Here is a 19,797-nt window from a genome sequence, read left to right as displayed (position 1 = left end):
GTTGCGCGTTTTCACCGTTGAGAACGATTTTACGTTAAAAAGTAGAGGAAAAAACATATTTAGCAATACTGTGTAAAGAATTTAAACCGCTGTGAGCCGTCCCGGTTAAGGTTTCCCTCTAAAGTCAGTCCTCATCGATGAACTTTTTGTACTCGTAGTGCGTGGCGGGATCAATCGGACCCCAGGCAGCGGTCGGTTTGAAGGCGTTTTTAATTTTCTGTAAAGAATTAAACAATTAGTTAATATCCGAATTTATGGCTAGCTAGTTTCGGGTGCCGTACCTCGTTGAGCGATTTGCCGCTCTGCTTGTAGACGGCGTAGGCCGCCCAAATCGGAAGCTGCAGCAGCCCAAAGGCAAAAATGCACCAACCAATGCCTGCGGGAATGAAAGCAGTAGTTAGATTTATTCTTTTAATTATTAATTTCACATTTTAAGCTCTTAATGGCTCATACTCACCGTAAGCGACCGTAGGATAAACGTACTGCTTGTACATGAGCGGCTCGAGCGTGACAAGATTGTAGATGAGAATGACAAACATCAGCAGGGGCGTGATCCAGCGCCAGCACAGACGCCAGTACAGGTTGGGCCGATGGCCAAGCATAAACTCCGTGTCCTTGCACAGTCGATCCACGCCGTAAACCCACCCGATCGCGATCAGTTCAGCAATGGCAAGCACGAGCGCGATCGATGAGGCGCCGTAATAATCCACCAGCTTCAACACATACTGACCGCCCTGAAATGAACGGGAAGAAAAGGATTTTTAATCATGATTATAAATTTAATTATAGAAGCTGAAGAAACAACCTACCGGCGTCACGTAGATGCTACCGAGCAGCACGCCACAGATTGCAATAATCGTGGCCGCCTGCCAGTTGCGCACCCGCGGGAACTGATCCTTTATCACCGTCATCACGCACGACGTCATCGCCACATTGCTGCCGATGCCGAGCACAAACAGCATCAGGAAGAACAGCACCGAAAATGCTTGCGGCAGCACCTCGAACTTTGCGATCGCTTCCGGGTACGAAATAAATGCAAGTCCCGCATCGGATTTCACCACATTTCCCACGTCCGTCTTCCCCGTCACGTGTGCCAGATGTCCCAGTATGCCGAAGATTGTACACCCGGCAAGTAGAGACGTGAACGTATCGATCGACGTCACGATCGTCGCATCGCGGTACACATTGTGCCGGAACTTGTTGTACGACGAGTACATGATGATGTTGCCGAAGCAGATCGACAGCGAGAAGAAGCACTGCGTGACGGCGGCGTACCACACCTTCGGGTCGTAGATTTTGTCCCACTGGGGCTTGAGGAAGTACACGATACCGTCCACTGCGCCCGGGAGTGTGCAAGCGCGGACGAGCAGCACCGTCATGACGACGTACGGGAAGAGCGCTAGGAAGTAGGACGCTTTGCCGGAGCTTTTAACACCTGCAATAGGGGTGAAGCGAATTGGTTGGAAAAAAATATTGGAAAATTGAAGAAAGAATCGTTTTCCTTACCTTTAATGAGGGTGAGGAACACGAGCGACCAAGATAGGACCAGGAATAGCGTTAATCTCAAATCTGGAAGTCCGATTCCATCGTCAATGCCATCCAGCTCCTTCAGGACTACCTTGCTGGAAGTAAACAGAACAGGATGAGTGCCTCAAAACTAGTGACAACTCCAGCAACAGACACAAACCCCTGTACGACGCTACATTAGACAAAACGGGACGCAACAATCCAACACCACGAAACCGACCACCGTAACACCGAACCCGCATAAAACTTACGTAAAGTAAAGCTCCGAACTACTGGTCAGTGTGCGATTGGATGAGCTGTCATTAGGGCTTGCACTGCCGGCCACGGAATCGATGCAGTTCGGTTGCCATTCCGAGCGGCAGTGGGCCCACGGGAGCGGGTTCATGAACGAGTCGATCATGTACCGTGCAATTAGTGCCATTAGGGAGGAATAGTACGTGATTAGAGCGGTCACCGAGAACAGCTGCCCGTAACCGACACCTTGGCGCGTCAGAGAGAAAGAGGGAAGAATGCGGTTGCCGTAAGTGTGCTACGTTAATTTCTGAGAGCGGAGATACACGCCGAGCCGGGTGTTAGTGGAGAGCGTTTAGTAACGTAATGTTGTACTAAGAGATCCCTCTATTCCAATCTATTTCCAATCACCAATCTGTTATCCCCGTTTCGAAGAGTTAGTGTCATTTATACTTCCATTTTCAAATTTTCAATTATCCAAGAAAGAGACAGAGGCAGAGAGAGAGAGAGAAAGAGACACCTTCGACTTACGTAAAGTACAGTTCAGCGGAGGAGGTCCTGTTCGACAATGCGGTTCCGTTCGCCAGTTCGCTCGCCATAGTGACGTTGCGCGACCCGGACGGAATGCAGCTGCCGGCCCAGCTGTCCTCACAAACAGCCCACGGCAGGATGCTTTGGAATGAATCGAACAGATACCGCAACGTGGTCGCCATCAGTGAGGCGTAGTACGTTGTGACGATCGTCGTCGACAGTACCTGACCGTAACCGACGCCTGGGAGGGACATTTGGGGGTTGGATTTTGGGTTGACGATTTTACAAGAGCTCTCCAACTGCTGAAGTCCAAAGGACGCCTCCACTTACCTCGCATGATCGGTGCCATATCGTACACCTTGACGCTGCCCCGGCTCGAGAACTGTCCGATAATCATCTCCATGTAGTAGACGGGTTTGCCGACAAGCAGCAGCACTATGATGTACGGTATCACGAATGCGCCGCCTCCGTTCTCGAGCGCTACGAACGGAAACCGCCACACGTTGCCCAACCCGACCGACATGGCAATGCAGGACATCAGGAACTCGACGCCCTTGCCCCACTGGTCCCGATCGGCATTGGGCTCGGGTATTGTGGTGGTAGGGACTCGTGCCGCATCTTCCCCTGTCGCTGGAGTTGGTCTGGGGACAGTTTTACCTCCTACTGCCAGCTCAACGTCAGTAAGAGCCAGTCCTCCGTGGGTGACGTGAACTCCATTCGGTGCTGCCGGTGTAGTCCAACGGTACTGGCCCGCTATCGATGGGCTGTTGTCCCCGATGAATCCATTATTATCCCGTCCTTCCATGGTCGTAGGGTGTGGTGGAGGGGTGGTCAAGTGCGCGAGATGAAGTTGTTTATCTGGAAATGAGCAGATAGTAAAGTTTATTTCGTGGTCTTTTCGGCAGAGTCAATAACAAAAAAAAAAGTTAATGCATAATTTATTGCAGATCCTTTAATCTCTGCTAAAACAGATCCATTGATGGCTTTCGTGGAATTCGCAAACCGCAAGTGCTTGCCAGAAGAAAAAAAAACAAACATTATCATGCAGCATCTTAATAGCGGCACTCGTAAAGCGGCAACCATTCGAAATTTGTTGAACAACGGGGTCAACATGGTAGAGATGGGAAGTTTTTGGAGATGAAAAATAACGAATGGTATTCGGTTACTTTGTCATGAGTAACTGGTTGCAGTATCACCAGTAGTTGTCGGCTGTCGGATAGAAAATGAGGCGAATGAGTTAAAGAACCTACATAGTTAGAATTCCAGGAACTAGTTACAAGTTACTGGTAAGAGTAATGCTTCCTGATTTTGTTTCATCCAGACCAAAGAAACGGTCAGCACAGCTATTTTGTGGCGAATTTAACACCAGAAACATCCAAAAGACTCGATATTTTATTAAGAAACTAAAGGTTCATTGAACAGATCGGAGAATCAAGCCCAGTAGCTCAGAATGGTTTGTAGAAGATTCTTGTCGAAGAGATTAAAGAGAAACACGGTGACCTTTGTGGGAGACGAGCATTTCGAGACGAGTAGTCTCCAACCATACTAACCCTGTCAATGTGGCACCGTTTCACCCGATTAAGCGGTTCTGTGCCAACTTGGAGGAAACGACGTATGATTGGATGAAAATGGTGATCAAACAACTGATAAAACTGCAAACAAACTTCAACTTTGCTGCTATGACCAAAGAACCGGTTGACAGATCGTTTTTAGCAAGATTCAACAGAACAACGATTAAAGATACTGCTCAAGAAGAGATATCAGTTCCCGGTGAATAGGATAGCTTGGTGGTCGTTGTGGAAGTCGCCATTTTGGTACCATAACCCGTATCTAACCCCTAGCTTGCCACAGTTGAGATCTATTGAGCCAACTTGAGGAGGAAAGAGTTGTCACAGAAACTGAAACTGAAGAATACGTCAACAAATTCCAATTTTGCACCTCTGATGTTTTGTAATTAGTTACTGCTTTCAACAAAAAGTAACTGATATGCTTGCTACCAGTTACGGTAGTTCAGATGCCATCTCTACACGATAGAGCCGCTAGAGCCAGACGCATTGCCTCGGCTGGTTAATGAAAAGGCATTAAAACAAGTTTTCTACACGAACGAGCCCGGCGTGTACCTTTACAACCCCTCCATCGGCACTCCATTGCCGTTTCGCACTGGGCAATCGTAAGGATTTAGAGTACGGTTAGCGAATTTCAATGTCACCGTAACGGACATCACGGACATCGCTGGTTGCGTGTTTACCCTCGTCGAGCCATGGTCAAGTTCAGGGAATCGTTGTGGAAGGATGTTTGCCTCGCCAGCAAAACAACAACAACATTAAAACTTGTCTCACCACCAAAAAGGCGTCATCGAACCCGGTCGGGCACGTGTTGGCAATGTTGCGATAAAATGCGGATTATTTCAGCAAGTTTTGTTTTGCTCTATATCAGGTTGCTCCAGGAAGGTTCCAATTTCTTCTGACACATCTGTTTAATCTACAAACACACTTTATTTACGCTTTATCACAGTTTTCTTTCTCTTTTTTCGACAGCAGTCTTCCTAAACAACGATCTTCAGACAGTGCCGCCTAGAAGCCTCGGATATGTACTCCCCGGACACAGCCCACGCTTTGCCACCAATTCCAAGAATGATCTGCGTAATGTTCGTGCCTTGCTGGAGTATGACGCGATGGTTTTCGGCCTTCAGCGAGCGGCCCGGCGTCCACTTCACGATCGCACCGTCACGTTGCAGCACATACAGAAGATTGTTACGGAAATCCAGCGTCAGCCCGGCGGGCCGCCCGAGCAGCCGCCCGAGATAGGTGACGTTCGTTTTCATGATAATCTTCCGCACACCGTCCTCCGGGAAAGCGAGCTGGCGCAGGTTCCGGATGGGCAGGGCAAACAGCCGATCGCTCACAGTGTCGGCCACGTACAGCCGGTTCAGGTTGACCGTTACTTCTGACAGTGAGATCGGATGCAGTGAGGTTTGGTCGCTTTTTCTGGACGAAATGATTGGAGTGAGAGTGGTAAGCATGGAATGCAATTCCGTAGATGAAGGGACGGTCATACGAATCTTACTGAAATTGTAGCTTGCCGATGGAGCGCTTGAACAGCGAGTACAGCAGCACGTAGTCCTGATCGAACAGCGTGATGAACGCACGTGTGTCACCGTCGCTTGCCGGTACCGGGTCGACCACGATCGCATGGAACCGTTGTTGGTCAGCGTCAGCTGTGGGAAATCGGTGCTGGATCTCACCCGTGCCCGGACTCAGCAAGCTACGGATGACCAGCTTCGGGGGGCAGGCGTTCTCCCCAGCGCCACACAACACCCACAGCCGTGCCAACCGATCGATATCAGTACCCAGCACGTTCGTCAACCCGCGGCACGATCCTCGTTCATCGCCGTCGGTTGAGAGCACGCGCGACCACTGGTAGCCGACGGTTTCGGGCCAGCTCGCTTCCACCAGCGACACTGTAACGCGACAGGTATGTTAGACCTAAGCCCCCGTTTTTCATTGTGTAACACGTCGCTTCATCCACTACTCACCGTTCGATGACTCAATCGTTAGGAACGCCCTCGAGTGGTACAGTGATACGTGCCGCACGCGGAACCGATCGATCCCAATCGTGCGTAGGTCCCACGAGTGGACGAAAGGTGCTAGTAGCGTACCTAGCAGTACCGCGCAAAAGATGCGACACTTCATGGTGAACTAAAGTGTCAGCGCCAGCCACTGTTGTTGAAGTGGGGCCGTCTGTGGCGTGTGCCGTTGAGTGGCGCATACCTCTCTTTCGAGAAATGGGTTTCCGCTGACGTCGGCAAAATGCTTGGGGTTGGATGGGACAAAGGGGGGGACTGTTGGTAACAAACATGCGAACATGGCAAGGTCGTTGCAGAGGTTCGGATTCAGCCGGTACAGCGGTGAAGCTAGGTCGGAATGCGGGCAGTTTTACATTGGGAGGAGGTACACGCTGGACGTAACTTGAGATGGTGTTAGGTGATAAAAGGGGTTAACACGGTGGTGTAGTACGTGCTTTGAGATGGTTTGGGTCGTCGTTTTGGAAGTGTTTTGGAGATCAATCTGCTTCAATAAACCGCTCAAGCTATATAGGGCAGTGTGTTGTGATCTAGTAGCTGCGATAGATCCTAATTTTGAATTATTGGAGACCCAATGCTCTCACTCAGTTATTTGAACAGAGTGACCAAAACAAAATTATCATAAAAAATAGCTTGGGCCGGGGAGCTTGGGGATACATAACAACGAAGGCAGTATTTTGGAATGGTTGAATGAGATCTCAGACGTCTGTTGTTTATCTACCTTGGCATCTCATTAAAGCATTTGGAATAGCATTGCAAAGTACTTGTGCTGTAGATCTTTGCAATTAGGTCTATTGTTTAAGGGTTCTCAAAACAACGAATAGATTGCTAACATGTTTGAGATGTCAAGAAAGCATTTTTTCATATGAAGTGTTTGTCGAAAACAAATGCTTCTGTGTTGTATAACGTATGTGTTTTCGAAGATGTTAACGTTACTCAAAATATCAAGTAGTATATTTCTCCTTAAGATTTTTAAAATACAGGTAATTTTGATAAATTTTGGTAGTTTGTCTTACTAAACCGATTGCTTTTTTAGCGTACCAATTCTGTCTTTATACGAAATATATTTATCTTTTAAAATTAATTAAATAATTTGATAACAAGACTCAGCGATGCTATTCTTTCAAGCTAATTTATACTAAAAAATAAATCTTTCAAATAAATAAAATAAAAAAGCATTGCGATCTATCTTCTATCTGACGAACTGGTCTTGTATAAGTGTGAGATGTAAACTCAAAAAGAGTTATTGCAAAAATCACCTTTTAACCCCCGTTCTAGGGCACGTGTTGACAATTCAGTCCTTGGATAGAAGAAGAAACTTCCGTCTGGACGAGGAAACGGCTCATGGCTGACTACCTACGAATTGATATATCACATTTATTAACACCCCCATTCCATGTATAATGAATACATGCACTTTTATTTCTTGGGTGTAGAGAAGAAATATCCCCCCCCCCCCCACCCCCCGCCGCCGCCTAGCTACGCCATCATTTTTACTCATGTTTATTTGTACCACGTAAGTAAACTAGATGTAGTCTACGGCGATACGGCGAGAGTCTGACGTTTCTCCCCCTTGATGAGAATTGAACTCGTCCGTCCTTGTAGGAACAGTCGCGTCTATTCAATAGACTACCGGGTTGCCTGCTCATGGACACGTTTGAACTAAATAACATGACAAAAAACACCTTACATACCCATATGACGGTATTTGGGATGTAAAAGTTTGAAATTAATAATGTCACAATTTTCTGTCATGGTCTTTTCAAGCAGAAATACCGATATGAGGGAATCGTATGCTGCAAATAATTCCACATAACATCCATACAACACAAAAAAAAAACACATTAAAACCTTATCAAGCTGTAATTACATTTATTACAACTGTCACTGACCCAGTGAAATAGTTCGGATTGCCACCAATAACTATCATTACGATGAACAATCGCAAAAATTACACCTCTCTCTCTCGCTAATAATTCTACCACCATAGCGCTAAAGCTCCAACGCACTCGAAACTCGGAATCAGTTTGCCTAAGCTACACATCAATCAAATTGCCCACTCGCAGCAAAACCGCAACAATCGCCCGATCGGCGTCATTTACATATATGCAAAGTATGTGCCGGGTGCGTGTACGTGCCCAGCTGCCCGCGGTGAGCCTCATTCACACGCCGCACCGATCCCGTACGATGCCTGCCGGGTGTGAAGCGGTTTTTGCTGTCGGTACAGTTGCATTACTAAATTGCACTACAAACACGCAGAGAGCGATGGAAGTACAGATGCGATCGCCATGCGATCGCAAGGTGTTAAAGGAAGTATGTATATGTGTTTTTTATGATGTGTGCAACACACTCAGCATGACGCGAATGTCGCGCTGATGATGCTATTGTCGCGCTGTGTAATTGTCGGCATGGTCGCGAATACTAAGTGACCCCGGCCCGGTTTCAGTTCCTCCTGCTGAACTGGCTAGACAACGAAAGAACCGCATGGTGTAGTGATCGACACTCGGTTGTTCGATTTTACCCACGAGGTCGATGTGGAACTGCTAGCTACGTTGTCGTGCCTTTTCCTTTTCCTCGATGTGTAGGTCTCGATTTGGTTAAACACGGTTAGCTCCAAAGATGCGACACAGAACAATAAATTACTAATTGCATAACGCCTTGTTCGTCTTTGTGAGCGTTATTCGGGCTAGCCTTGAGAGTCGTCGCACGTGAGTTATCGTTGCTGTGATCAGATTAGTAGCGTGATGCACTAGCGATGCCCCCACGTAGCCTCGAGTACGTGTTCACCTCACGAAACCCCATTGCGCGCTTTATACGGTACCGGTCGGAAACAACTTCCGATCCGATGTTTCGTTCCGTAAGTTGAAGTTGTAATGTGCAGTACGACGGCGGGTTGGTTGCGCTTTTCCACCGTGCGTCAAACAGTCACGAGTCACGTTGACATCGAAACCCAAAGCGCTTTATGATCGTGCAGAAAATTGACGATAAAAACCAACTCCACCCTCAACACTCAATGGGGGTTCTGAGGTTCTGTCCAACCACAACGGTAAGGTTGTGCCCTGGCAAAAGGGGCAATAAAGGCTCGATTGTCTTTGTTTTGTGCTAACACCCAGTTGGCACCAACTGTTTAGTCAACCACAGCAAGGTGCCTCAGTGTTGCCGTGTCCGAACGGGACACCGTTTTGTTAATGATTTTACAACGACATCTGTCTTATCTGTATCAAACGACCGAAAGACTGCCACCATTATGCCTTGAAGGGCGCACCGTGCGTTACCGTGTGCAGGGGGAGAGGGTGTTTTCGTGCGCAAAGAGAGGTTTCGTAAACGTTCTGTGCGAGACATTGATCCACTTAGCGCAAACCGGAACTCGCTCATGCTGAAGCACACCAAAGCCTGCACCGAAAGCCCATGCGCCAGTCTACATTCCAATGTAGGAGGCTTGCACGAGGAACTATTGGAACAGTTCGAGTTAGGTTTTGTTTTTGCATCAGCAGGTCCCTCAGCGTTGGGTCTGTCTGACATTTAGATGGAGGCGCTCCAAGAGTTGTACGGCTCGGTGGTAAACAAACGCGGCTACGGAGCGCGATCTTGTTGTTTGTTAACTTTCCTAATGTGCCTTCTCCGCTTTTGGGGGAACGCACGCTGAAGACGGAGAAATATGCATAAAGAAATATTTTCTTCGAAGGCTTAAGAGGGGGAAATCCCCAATTCCCTCTATAAACGTGCGAGAGAATCGGTTGTTTTGTTATTGGGCTATCGTTTGCTTTTGCCCAGACAGGGCGATGCATTTTCGAGTGGTTTTGTCATTGAATTCCAGCGCACAGGTCTGTTCAGGTTAGGTCCGGCTAATAAAAAGGTGTTTTGGCTTTTATTTTTACATCCTCAAAAACAGATTCTTGAAGTGGACCAATATAATGAAATGGGGTACTTCTATCATCATGCCTTATCTTTTCCGACAAAGACGTCTTATTCACTTATGGCGAGCGAAACGTGATTTCTTGAAGACAGCCACTCCATTCCGGGGCTTGGTTTTTATTGACTATTGCAAGGTACTTCATAAAGACGGCAATTAACCATTCGATCCGATTGTACTGTGAAGATCGCAAAATTGCCCTCTCATTAGGGTCACACTTCTTCCCCTCCCAGTCAGCTAGATGGAGGTAGTAAGTAGAGCCGTAGACAGAATCAGAACACAACGCGTTTGTTTACCTTGGCGTAATATGCAACAAAAACGGCCCTTGGAGTGTGGGGCAGCAACACATACCTCTAACCGTCGGATATAGGTATCAACGTTTGCTGCTGATGCCGATCCCTTCCCCCGTTAATCATCTTCTCATCTGTTATGTAAATTATGCGAATCAAAACCGACTCTCCACAATCCAATTCTGCTACTAATCCGTTGCTGTGCTATAACTCTAGCATCGAAGGCACGTTTTGTTTGCTCAAAAGGCACACGAGGCTCGGTAATCAGTATCGAAGGCAACACTGCCCGAAGAGATCGACAGACCCAGATCTGTGTGCTTGCCTACGGCAAGATCACAATCATACCGCTACTAAAAAAGCCCCTCTTTCGGGCGGAAGGTGTGAACGATGGTTTTGTGGTGGTTTGCATAATGTGTCTCCTTCGTTTTTTTTTCTCCTCTCGATCGCCCGAGCGCATCATCATCATACCTTTGCAATCAATTATGTTACAACATGCTTCGTTTTACCGCTTCTTTTTTTACCTGTTACGATGTTGTTAGATCCTCTTGCCGGGTGAGAACGACCCAAAAGCCCGACAAAACGATAGTAATCATTAGTGCGCGCGCGCGCGACACCACGGCAAGGCCACACGCGGAGGGGGGTCTACAATTAGGTCCGATCGTAGGTCCTAAGGCATGTGTGCGGTGGATCGAATGTGTGCGAAAAACATAAGCACAACCTACTAAACTGATCAGATGCTGCGGATGGATTGCACCGTTTGAAGGTTTACGATGGAAATTCGTGACGATCTCCGGTGGGAGATTACGAACGGTAGCTTCTTTGTGTTCGGCCATCGATCTCTCCCCGCCTCCCGCCTCGGTGAATGCAATATGTAAAAAATCGTAACTCCTAGCACATCGATCGACCGATCAGGTGTTTGTGTGTTAGCGAGCGCTTCGACAGAGTGTGTTTAGACGATAGGGCCTAAAATAGGAGAGTTTGGGACATCAGGGCGCGACGAAAACGGTTTCCAAAGCGCGTTGATAAGGAAGTGGTGAGGGAAATGGCTTAAATTTTCCTTCGATTTGTTTGTCCATGTTGAAATTAGAAACGAAACTCCTTTGCTCCCACTCTTGTTTCATTTGTTTGGTTGAAAGTTTGTTGCTCATGGTTATTGATTGCTTTTGGTTTGTGTTTCACGGTAGTATTTTTTCCAAAGTCCAACGTGTTTTTGTGGCAATGTTTTAGGTTGGATATTCATTGTCTAGTAAAGTTTGATAATTTATATTTGTTTTAGTTTGTTTTTATTAGCAAGTCTTAATTGTAGTATATTTAATATTGTTTTATAGAGCTATACATTTTTTTTAATCAATCTTTGAAGTCTATGAGTTATTATCGAGTTAATATCAAATTTAAGCAAAAAAAAAATATACAAATTTCATATTTATAATCACACTCGGTGTGATTTTCTATGTAAATGCTTTTGATGATTCGATAAAAAATAAGCTCAAAAGATTGATTTTAATCAATCAACAATCTTTAATTTTATATATTCTTAAAAATAACTGTTTATTAGGCTTTATGCAAAAAATAGAGCTTCTTCTACCATGGAACAACCTCAATTAGTTGCTAGCTTTAAGAGCGATAAGGGAAGGTTCTTAAAATGGGAATTGATACCACATCTTGCCTGACTGAATTCGGCGTACATGCTTACAAGACCATTTGACAGTACATTCATGATGGCGTTGCAATTAGATATGGTACTTGCAATAGAAAATCACCAAAGCTTCATATTAAGATGAATAGGTAGTGAGTTAAGATGAGCTAATTTCGCCATTTTAACCTTTAATGTTTGAAAATGTGTCTATAAAGTGAGAAAAAAAAACAAATTTGCGCAAAATTATCTTCCTTCCAAAAAAAGTTCAAAATGTCAACGTTCCAAACACTTTCTTTATCTTCGCGCTTACATGCAGGAAGTCGACTCCCATCGGTGAATTATGACACTGTTATGGCTGCAGGTAGATACACCGGCCTAAAACCTTGCACAGCATCCTCATAAACTTTGCTGTGGTTTTGTCCGTCTAGTAAGCATGACTCGAACACTTTTTCGACAATAGAGCCAACGGTCTCCAGAGTAAACTCGGCGATAGCGATCTACTCGCTACACCATTCGTCCAGCACCCACTACCAGTCACCAACGGTCGTAAACCTTTTGCTTGGAAGGAATGCACGAGCACGAACTTCATTTGCGGTGCGGTCGGAGGTGCCGCTGTAAATGCCATTTGTTTGATTATTTCTGCCTCTTTTAGGAAAGCGTCTGTGAGTGAGAAAACGTTGCAAAAATGATTGAAACTCCGCACTTTAGTAGCGTCCTTAAACCTTTCAACTTCCGGACTTATCGACGCGTTAGGTCGCAGACACCGCACGACGTTGCGTTGCCGGATGGATGAACGCTATCCGCGTGTAGTTAGGAGCAGTAGAGGTTCGATTGCAACCCTACTTGTTCTGCTTTATTTTTGCCTTGCTCTGTACGATCCCGCACTTTCAAACAAGGCACACGAACAGACGCGGGTTAGCTGGGTTAGTGTTTGCGGAATTGCTAAGCGGTGATCATGAACGAGAAATCGACATGGTGGCACGCTGCTGCTCTTTTTTTTTATTCCACATTTTGTTTCACTCCTCAATTTAATGATTCAAGGAAAACGGGTGCATGCCTTGGGCCGCCTCATGAGCTTGCTTGTTGTTGCCGGGACTGAACGCCAAGAACGTGAGCGACTTTTGTTCTGCGACTTCCAATCGTGTTTGCCCGTCGTTTGCTCGTTCTGAATATTATTCTTAGTTCGTTCAGGCTGCGGGCGGTGTTGCTCGCCAACCCCGGTGGCGTGCCAGTGTGTGTACGCGTGTACTACCACTTCCTGTATGGTTAGTATGGCCGTTCGGTGGCAATTGCGATTCTAAACTGCTCGAGCCCGTTTGCGTGCCCGCAAAGGGGCAGCAGGAAACAGGTTCACCCGAGACAAAGCGCTCCGATCGGTGATGATTGAGTTGAAAGTTGACGCTCGTACCCGTGCCGGTTGCAAGACGGACATTGATCTTTCGGTTTGCTTTTTCGGGACAGGTGACAGGATCGGGTATCAAAAAGACCGTCATTAAAGACGTACACAGAACAAGCCGAAAGGATAATTGGTGATACTTTTCTACATCAAATCATGGCAACGAAACATTTTTTTGCATGGTTTGATAGACATTTAAATATATAAAAAAACTCAAATGTTACCTTTTTAGACCATTCTATGGTCATTCTATGTTTTGTTTCTAATTATAAGGGATAAATCCGTGTGATAATTGCATTGTTTTCTATAATTTTACTTTAATTTTAACTATTTTACTTCACTTATCACTTATTTTACTTATCAATAATGATTGTTCTTTTAAATTCTCATCAAGAACGAGTTATTTTAAATTAATCACTTGTTAAACTCATATTCCCGAGTACTTTGATGTTGTGCTTTGCTAATATGGCGATCATGTGCTTTTGTTATCTATTTTATGTATTTATTTTTCGTGTCTATTTGCTTACAAACACCTAAGCTTTAAAGCTTATTTTTGCATGTTGTTTATAAACATAATTAGCTTTGGATCTGTTTCCTCATTATTCGATATAATTATTGTGTGTTTGCGGTTTGATTTGATTTGATGTTTTATGTGTTTTTTTTTAAAGAAATTGTTCTATTATATTTTACGAAGTTCGCTTTATGTGGCATTTTTTATCATTGATGGTTATTAAGATCCAATTATAAGCCAGACATAAGTTTTTAATTGTTTCCACATTTTATAATTTATGTATTGCTTGTTTTTCTTTTGTGATAAAATAATTAATAAATCTTTTAAAAGTCATTAATTAATTAAAAATCATTTGAAAAGTAAAAGTAACATAAAATAACATCCCAAGCTTTACCAAAATTAACTGCATTGATTGCAAAATAACAAAATTAAAAATGCGGAAAAGGGCCCTCAAACTATCGATCGAAAGATCGTAAAAGTGCTATATTGAAACAAAAACAACTTTTAAATTTGAACGCCAACTACCGGCATTTAACCACCGACAGACCCTTCAGCATTAATCGACAACAAAAATTAATCAGCTAAAAGAGCTTACGAGGGCGGCACAAGCAGAGGGGAGGAGGGACACCGTTATGAACTTGAAAATCGGAGCGGAATAAGCAGCAGTACTACTACTTCGGTATCGAATGCAGCGTCATCGCCGTCGTAACATTGAACTCGATTTCTCCCCCAACGAAAAGTGTTGGCGGTCAATCAAAAACCATACAGCCACACAGAAAAAAAAAACCATTAAAGACCTTGCATTAATGACCGATCATTGTACGGTTTTGAGAGGACCCGCCGTGCTCGTTGTGTACAAACAAAACCCATATGAAAGTGAGGAAAAATAGGTGACAAACAAGGATTGAGTAAGGAGTGGATTTAAAAATGAATATTTATTCGTTTGTTGTTGTTTTGCGTGATATAGAATTTACGCAAATGGAAATGCTTGCGTTTGAAAAAACGTCCTAAAAACAAGAGGCTTTTTCTATCTCAAGAAAGATACTTACCTTATCGTAGTTGCATGCATATGCCCAGATTAACAACACAAATGAGAGTTCTGTTTCTCTCTCTGTCTCTTTCTCTCACTGTCAGCAGATGATGATGAGTAAGAAGAAAAAAAAATGGCAAACGATGACCAGCAATTTGTGTAGATTTCGCAAAAGGTTTCGTCCGGCAAAAGGTTTGCAAATAGGCGCAAACCCCCGCGTCTTGATATTGTTATTCGTCGGCGGGCTGTCGTCTGCACTTAAAGCACACACACGCGTTTCGAAGGCTGCTGCCAGAGATGAAGGATGTACGTAACGAAATGCAGACACAACAAAAACACGACAGCACGAAATAAAACATTAACCGTCACTTAATGCTTTTACTGTACAATTATCTTCGAAAGATTGACCCGCTTACGCTCAACTTTAGGGCACCGAAATGACATTGACTAACGATTGACTCGGATGGAATTAGTCTAGGATAGAAGCGGTTCAAACATTCAAACACATTACACTATACGGTACGAAAATCAATGCCTTAATTACATAAGGGAATAAAAAAAGCGCACAAAATCACTCCTAATAGGCACACGCGTTCAACATGAGAAACAAAAACTAAACAATCCTCTTTGTAAATTAAGCTTACAAAAAACGAAGTTCTCTAAAAACACTGTTTCAAAACACCTTTGCTAAAGCTTCATCCACACTTTGAATGGAATCGAATTCCAATTCCGAAACAGCTTCAGCTTAGATTGGATGGACGATTGACGGTGTTCTCGTCTGGTGTTCGGGCTAAAGGGAGGTAATTGAACCGGTGACGAGTGAACGAATTTTTGGACTACCATTACACGGTCGAATGGAGACACGAGGGAAGTTTTGTTTTTTTAGCTGGTGGCCAAGCGTCACGCGGAGCCTTCACGGGAGAAGAGAGAGGATAGGTTTGCGCAAACCGAACGCGACGGCTGCTGGATAGAAACTGAAAGTCCGCTTTGGCGCGCGAAACGTTTTTAAACGCGGCCACGCGGCGGCTGCTGTTGGAAGGCTGCCGCTTGGAAGGGTTCTGTTGTGACGCTTATCCGTTGTACGATGCATAGTGTGGGCCTTTTTGCATATCACTGTAATCGGATGATTGAGGTAATATTTCAATTTCCCTTTTTTACTATTGCTACATTTTTTGTGTGGAATGATAAAAATTGTTCATTATTTGCTTTGAATTTGGAAAATTTTGTACGGAAAATCTAACTCATTTGTGTGCGAGCATATCGGTATCGCATTGTACTCGGGACGCACTACGCTGGAGCTTTCGAAAAAGCTTCCTCGAAAGCTCCAACGATGTTTTGGGTTGCACGTTGCGTGCTGTTTGACCGTTGAAAAATGAAAAGACCCCGACGCACGTGGTGGCTTTAAAAAATGTTTTAAAATTGTGACAATCGTTTTAAATAATCTTCAAATAGTGATTTAAGCTACTAAAATATAGTTGGAACATGTGTGTTTAGTTACCAAAGATAGAAATATGTTTTAAATCATGCGATGATTCAATATATACTTTAAGTTCAAGTTTTTGTTTCTTACACCTTATTATAATGCTAATAACGATTGCATTAAAAATGTATTTTTTGTTGGTTGGTTGTAGCAAAAAAAAACAAAGAGAGCTATTTCCATACTAATAGCATACTTTGAAAGGTTTAAGCTTTTTTTGCAAAAATCTATCTATGGCCTTGCGAGGTACCGTCAGTTCGTCAGTTATATGGAATTTTTGCCGTGGTGGTCGAAGACATGCGTGTAGGGTTTTTAAGATCTACCTCGATTTGTATAAATTGCTCCTATCTTTTCGCAACAAAATTGTTTGAGTACAGCTTTTGCATCTTATTGAAAAAGAAAATTTCGATGAGACGCAGCTGGGGGATGTTGGACCGGTTCGCGTACTAGGGTGTCATAATTCAGCTGGAATTCACCTAAAATGGTCGCATTGAGTTTTGGCACCATTGCTTGCCGCTGCGAATCCAGTGGACGTGATATGTTCTGGCTCCTGATATGTTCGTGTTTTCCAAGTACTATTTCACTGTTTGGCCGATTGCATCGACCTTCCGGCCATGCGAACGCAGCGAAGTCGTGACATTTCCTTCGCTCTTCATTTTGCGCATTCTTTGGAGCTTCTTGTCGCTCAGGAACTTGTCAGCCATTCAGAACTGGACGTTTTTTCGATGCTCTTATTGTTTTCTAATAGCGCCAAAATGTTATAGATACCGAAACAGACTTATACGACGTTCATAAACTGCAGCATGGAGTCCGTTTTAGATCCTACGAGGTGCCGTTCTTTGATCGTGCTCGCTCCTGAACGAAGTTGCTTTACTTGTTTGGCCATCGTGGTTAGAGTTGGACTTATAGAGGTATCTAATTTTGTCCACTGACTCATGGGATACTATTCTTGGAAGTGTAATTAACGTTTCGTTACTGTGTTTTACGATAAATCTATGGTAAATTGACAATTTTCGTCAATTTTTGTTAATGAAAACGGTAAGATATGAAAATTGATAATAGTATCTGGCATGCAAAAACACTTCTTCGGTATGTTTTAATGAAATATTACAGGTTTTTCTGGGAATTTTCAATTCTCTTCACGTGGGATAATGACTGATTTCTGAATGTTCTATAAAAAAATGTTTTTTTTCTGCAGGGCACATTATTTATGTACTTTTTTAGCAGTACTCAACTTGATATATTTGTACGAAACAATCAATACATCGGGTAACGAATGTTGAAAAACATTATTCTATTTCTTACTAAATTAAATTGTTGCACAATACCTTATATCGTGTACCTGTGTACTTGTGTTAAAGATGCTTTTTCCTATTTTGTTTAGATATTTGTTTTTGGTATTGTGTAAAGAATTGGTGTATCGTTTTAATCGATTCATTTTTTGCTTTTCCGTTTTACTATTTGAATGTATATTGGAATCAAATTGTTCTATTTTTTCTTTTAAAAGTAAAAATGATATTTACATTTGACTATCATGTAATTTTTTTCAACTTTAGCATGTTATTTTCTTTCCATTTTAATAGTTAAGCTATTTGTAGCCATTGCTAAGACATTGTTGCCTCTGTTTATGAAGATCATACCAAAAACTAGACATTGAAATGTGATGTATTGTAGCATATCTGCTATACAAAACTTATTATAGTACACACTATCAGCTATAGACACATAGTAACACACTTTGGAAAGCCAAACCACCCCATTGTAACACATTCATTATAACACATTCAGCAAATCAGATCATATCACAGCAACACACCCGGAGGAGTTCAGGCCGTCCATTCCAACAAATAACATATATGACACACTTATCAAAAACAACCGAAACGCACAACATAAGCAGGAACAGTATGTAATCCAAAGCAGGAACAGTATATGCATTGAACCCAAAACAGGAACTTAGTGACAAGAACCATCGTTCTTGTTAACAAAAGACAAACGTAACTAGCTGAGTGAAAACAATAACTTTCCAACATAAAACCTGGAACCAAATGTGCGAAACCCTTTATTTCATTTGAGTATAAATAAAACCAATTCCGACCGTGGCAGGTCAGATTCGTTCGGACTGTCAGGATAGGCCTATGCCCATCCAACATCTATCGACTTCTCATTTAAAGAGTTTAGTTATATCCCCCTACCCAAGGTAAGGCCACTAAACTTCAATGTTTCCAGTAAGGGAAACCTCCTAAAGGTTTATATGATCGCCTAGACAAGGGGTCTTCAAACTACGGCCCGCGGGCCGCATGCGGCGTTCAATAGCCTGTAATGCGGCCCGGGACGACTCGGTGGAGGTAAAAATAAATAGTTTTTTTAGTTTCCTAATTCATCAAAACACTTTTTTATTTTTGAAAGACGAAAATTAGGATTTGATAAAAAAAGCTGTTGACATTTGATATATTCCGTAAATATATTCTAATCAAATTAAGATTTGAGCATTTACTCATTCTATAGCTAACGTCAAAATGACCCTCAACAATGTTATTTGTGAAGCAATGCGGCCCGCGAACTGAAAAGTTTGGAGACCCCTCGCCTAGACGATCAAGTGTTGAAAAGTCCGCTTCGAACAAAGTATTATTCCACTTCGATACATGTCAGCGAAACACTGACCTACCGCGACGGTACTCGAGGTACAGTTATACGATCATCGCATTACAGTATATAATGTCAGAGACTCCAAAAACTGTGTCTGATGAAGCGAGAAACCGTCCAAAAATAGCTTGTTGATTAAATTCATTTTTGAGTACTTCTGCATGTTAAAATCGACCAACGTCATGGAAATTCTTGCTTACAAATGTATCAAATTGAGTGTTAATCAAATTGGAAGACAACATTGAACACATTCACAGTCATGCAAGTGTGAAACATCATACCCTTACGTTGCGCTCGTGTGAGCTCTAAATTAAGTTCCACTTAAGCACCATTAGCACCTTATTATTGAGATGTACAACAAAGTAGAAGCTGCAGAAGCAGTCGAATTCATTCACGATTTTTATTTTTTTCCGTTATGCACCGTTTTTAACGCAAATTGATAAAATATTGTTTTTGCACTGTCACGAAAGTATGTCACTTGGATAATAATAAATTTAGCTCATGATTGTTTCGATACAACACGTTCATCTACCACGCGACGGGATACATCTTGGATGGTTGTGCTGTAAAAATGTGCAAAAAACAATAGTGCCATTCCCGTGATCGTGCCTAGAATCGGTTCTACTCACGTTTGACTCCACACGCGTACCGATCGGACCACCAGGTAGGCACTCTGTCCAATTTTCCAAGCACAGTTACGAGATTTACAACCCTGCTTAACTCAACATTCGACACTACCAACGGCCAATGTCAAATGGTGGCAGTGGCGCTGGTCGACATAATCAGCAGCAAACCAGCCCGGACAAACTGCGCTTGCATGTGGTTGTTACATCAATTTGCACACAGATTACGAATCAACCTTCTTGTTGTGAAGTTTTTTTTATTTCATTTTTTACAAAAATGCGGAGTCATTTTTTCGATGCAATATATAAATGAAATAAAAAAACAACGCAAAAGTAAAAAAGCGGTTGAAATGGACGGCGATGATTTAATGATAATTTATAGGGGGAGTGAATTGGGATTTGA

At 43.4% G+C, this 19,797-nt stretch overlaps 2 protein-coding genes across 4 annotated transcripts; both read right to left on the bottom strand.

The window, feature by feature from the left end:
* Positions 1 to 92: 92 nt before the first annotated feature.
* LOC121598302 (sodium-dependent nutrient amino acid transporter 1-like) lies at positions 93 to 19,498 on the bottom strand. Of its 3 annotated transcripts, none has more exons than XM_041924931.1 (8): positions 19,401 to 19,498; positions 2,620 to 3,147; positions 2,290 to 2,530; positions 1,507 to 1,622; positions 810 to 1,435; positions 458 to 734; positions 282 to 376; positions 93 to 217 (listed from the first exon to the last, which is right to left on the bottom strand). In XM_041924931.1, exons 2-8 carry the CDS (start codon positions 3,092 to 3,094, stop codon positions 125 to 127), a joined length of 1,923 nt encoding a protein of 640 aa, XP_041780865.1. In that variant the 5' UTR covers positions 3,095 to 3,147; positions 19,401 to 19,498; the 3' UTR covers positions 93 to 124. The 3 variants fall into 3 exon arrangements, with proteins under 3 accessions (XP_041780865.1, XP_041780863.1, XP_041780866.1); XM_041924929.1 differs by lacking the exon at positions 19,401 to 19,498 and adding an exon at positions 14,668 to 15,617; XM_041924932.1 differs by lacking the exons at positions 2,290 to 2,530; positions 19,401 to 19,498 and adding exons at positions 1,779 to 2,007; positions 14,668 to 15,617.
* LOC121598309 lies at positions 4,763 to 6,117 on the bottom strand. Its single transcript, XM_041924942.1, has 3 exons — positions 5,825 to 6,117; positions 5,356 to 5,749; positions 4,763 to 5,276 (listed from the first exon to the last, which is right to left on the bottom strand). The coding sequence occupies exons 1-3, from the start codon at positions 5,979 to 5,981 to the stop codon at positions 4,835 to 4,837; spliced, it is 993 nt and encodes a 330-aa protein (XP_041780876.1). The 5' UTR covers positions 5,982 to 6,117; the 3' UTR covers positions 4,763 to 4,834.
* Positions 19,499 to 19,797: the final 299 nt, after the last annotated feature.

Source organism: Anopheles merus, chromosome 3L, assembly GCF_017562075.2.
Source record: "Anopheles merus strain MAF chromosome 3L, AmerM5.1, whole genome shotgun sequence".
Classification (NCBI taxonomy): domain Eukaryota; kingdom Metazoa; phylum Arthropoda; class Insecta; order Diptera; family Culicidae; genus Anopheles; species Anopheles merus.
Note: the sequence above shows the minus strand (reverse complement) of the source record. Positions and strands in the feature narration are given on the sequence as shown.

What these genes read in the sequence shown, in the direction of transcription:
- LOC121598309 (XM_041924942.1), bottom strand. Translation starts at nt 5,981, where the DNA reads ATGAAGTGTCGCATCTTTTGCGCGGTACTGCTAGGTACGCTACTAGCA. An exon ending in AACGATTGAGTCATCGAACG is followed by an intron (nt 5,750 to 5,824) that starts GTGAGTAGTGGA and finishes GTCGCGTTACAG; the next exon opens with TGTCGCTGGTGGAAGCGAGC. An exon ending in ATCGGCAAGCTACAATTTCA is followed by an intron (nt 5,277 to 5,355) that starts GTAAGATTCGTA and finishes CATTTCGTCCAG; the next exon opens with AAAAAGCGACCAAACCTCAC.
- LOC121598302 (XM_041924931.1), bottom strand. Translation starts at nt 3,094, where the DNA reads ATGGAAGGACGGGATAATAATGGATTCATCGGGGACAACAGCCCATCG. An exon ending in GTTCCTCACCCTCATTAAAG is followed by an intron (nt 1,436 to 1,506) that starts GTAAGGAAAACG and finishes CCCCTATTGCAG; the next exon opens with GTGTTAAAAGCTCCGGCAAA. An exon ending in GTAGCATCTACGTGACGCCG is followed by an intron (nt 735 to 809) that starts GTAGGTTGTTTC and finishes CGTTCATTTCAG; the next exon opens with GGCGGTCAGTATGTGTTGAA.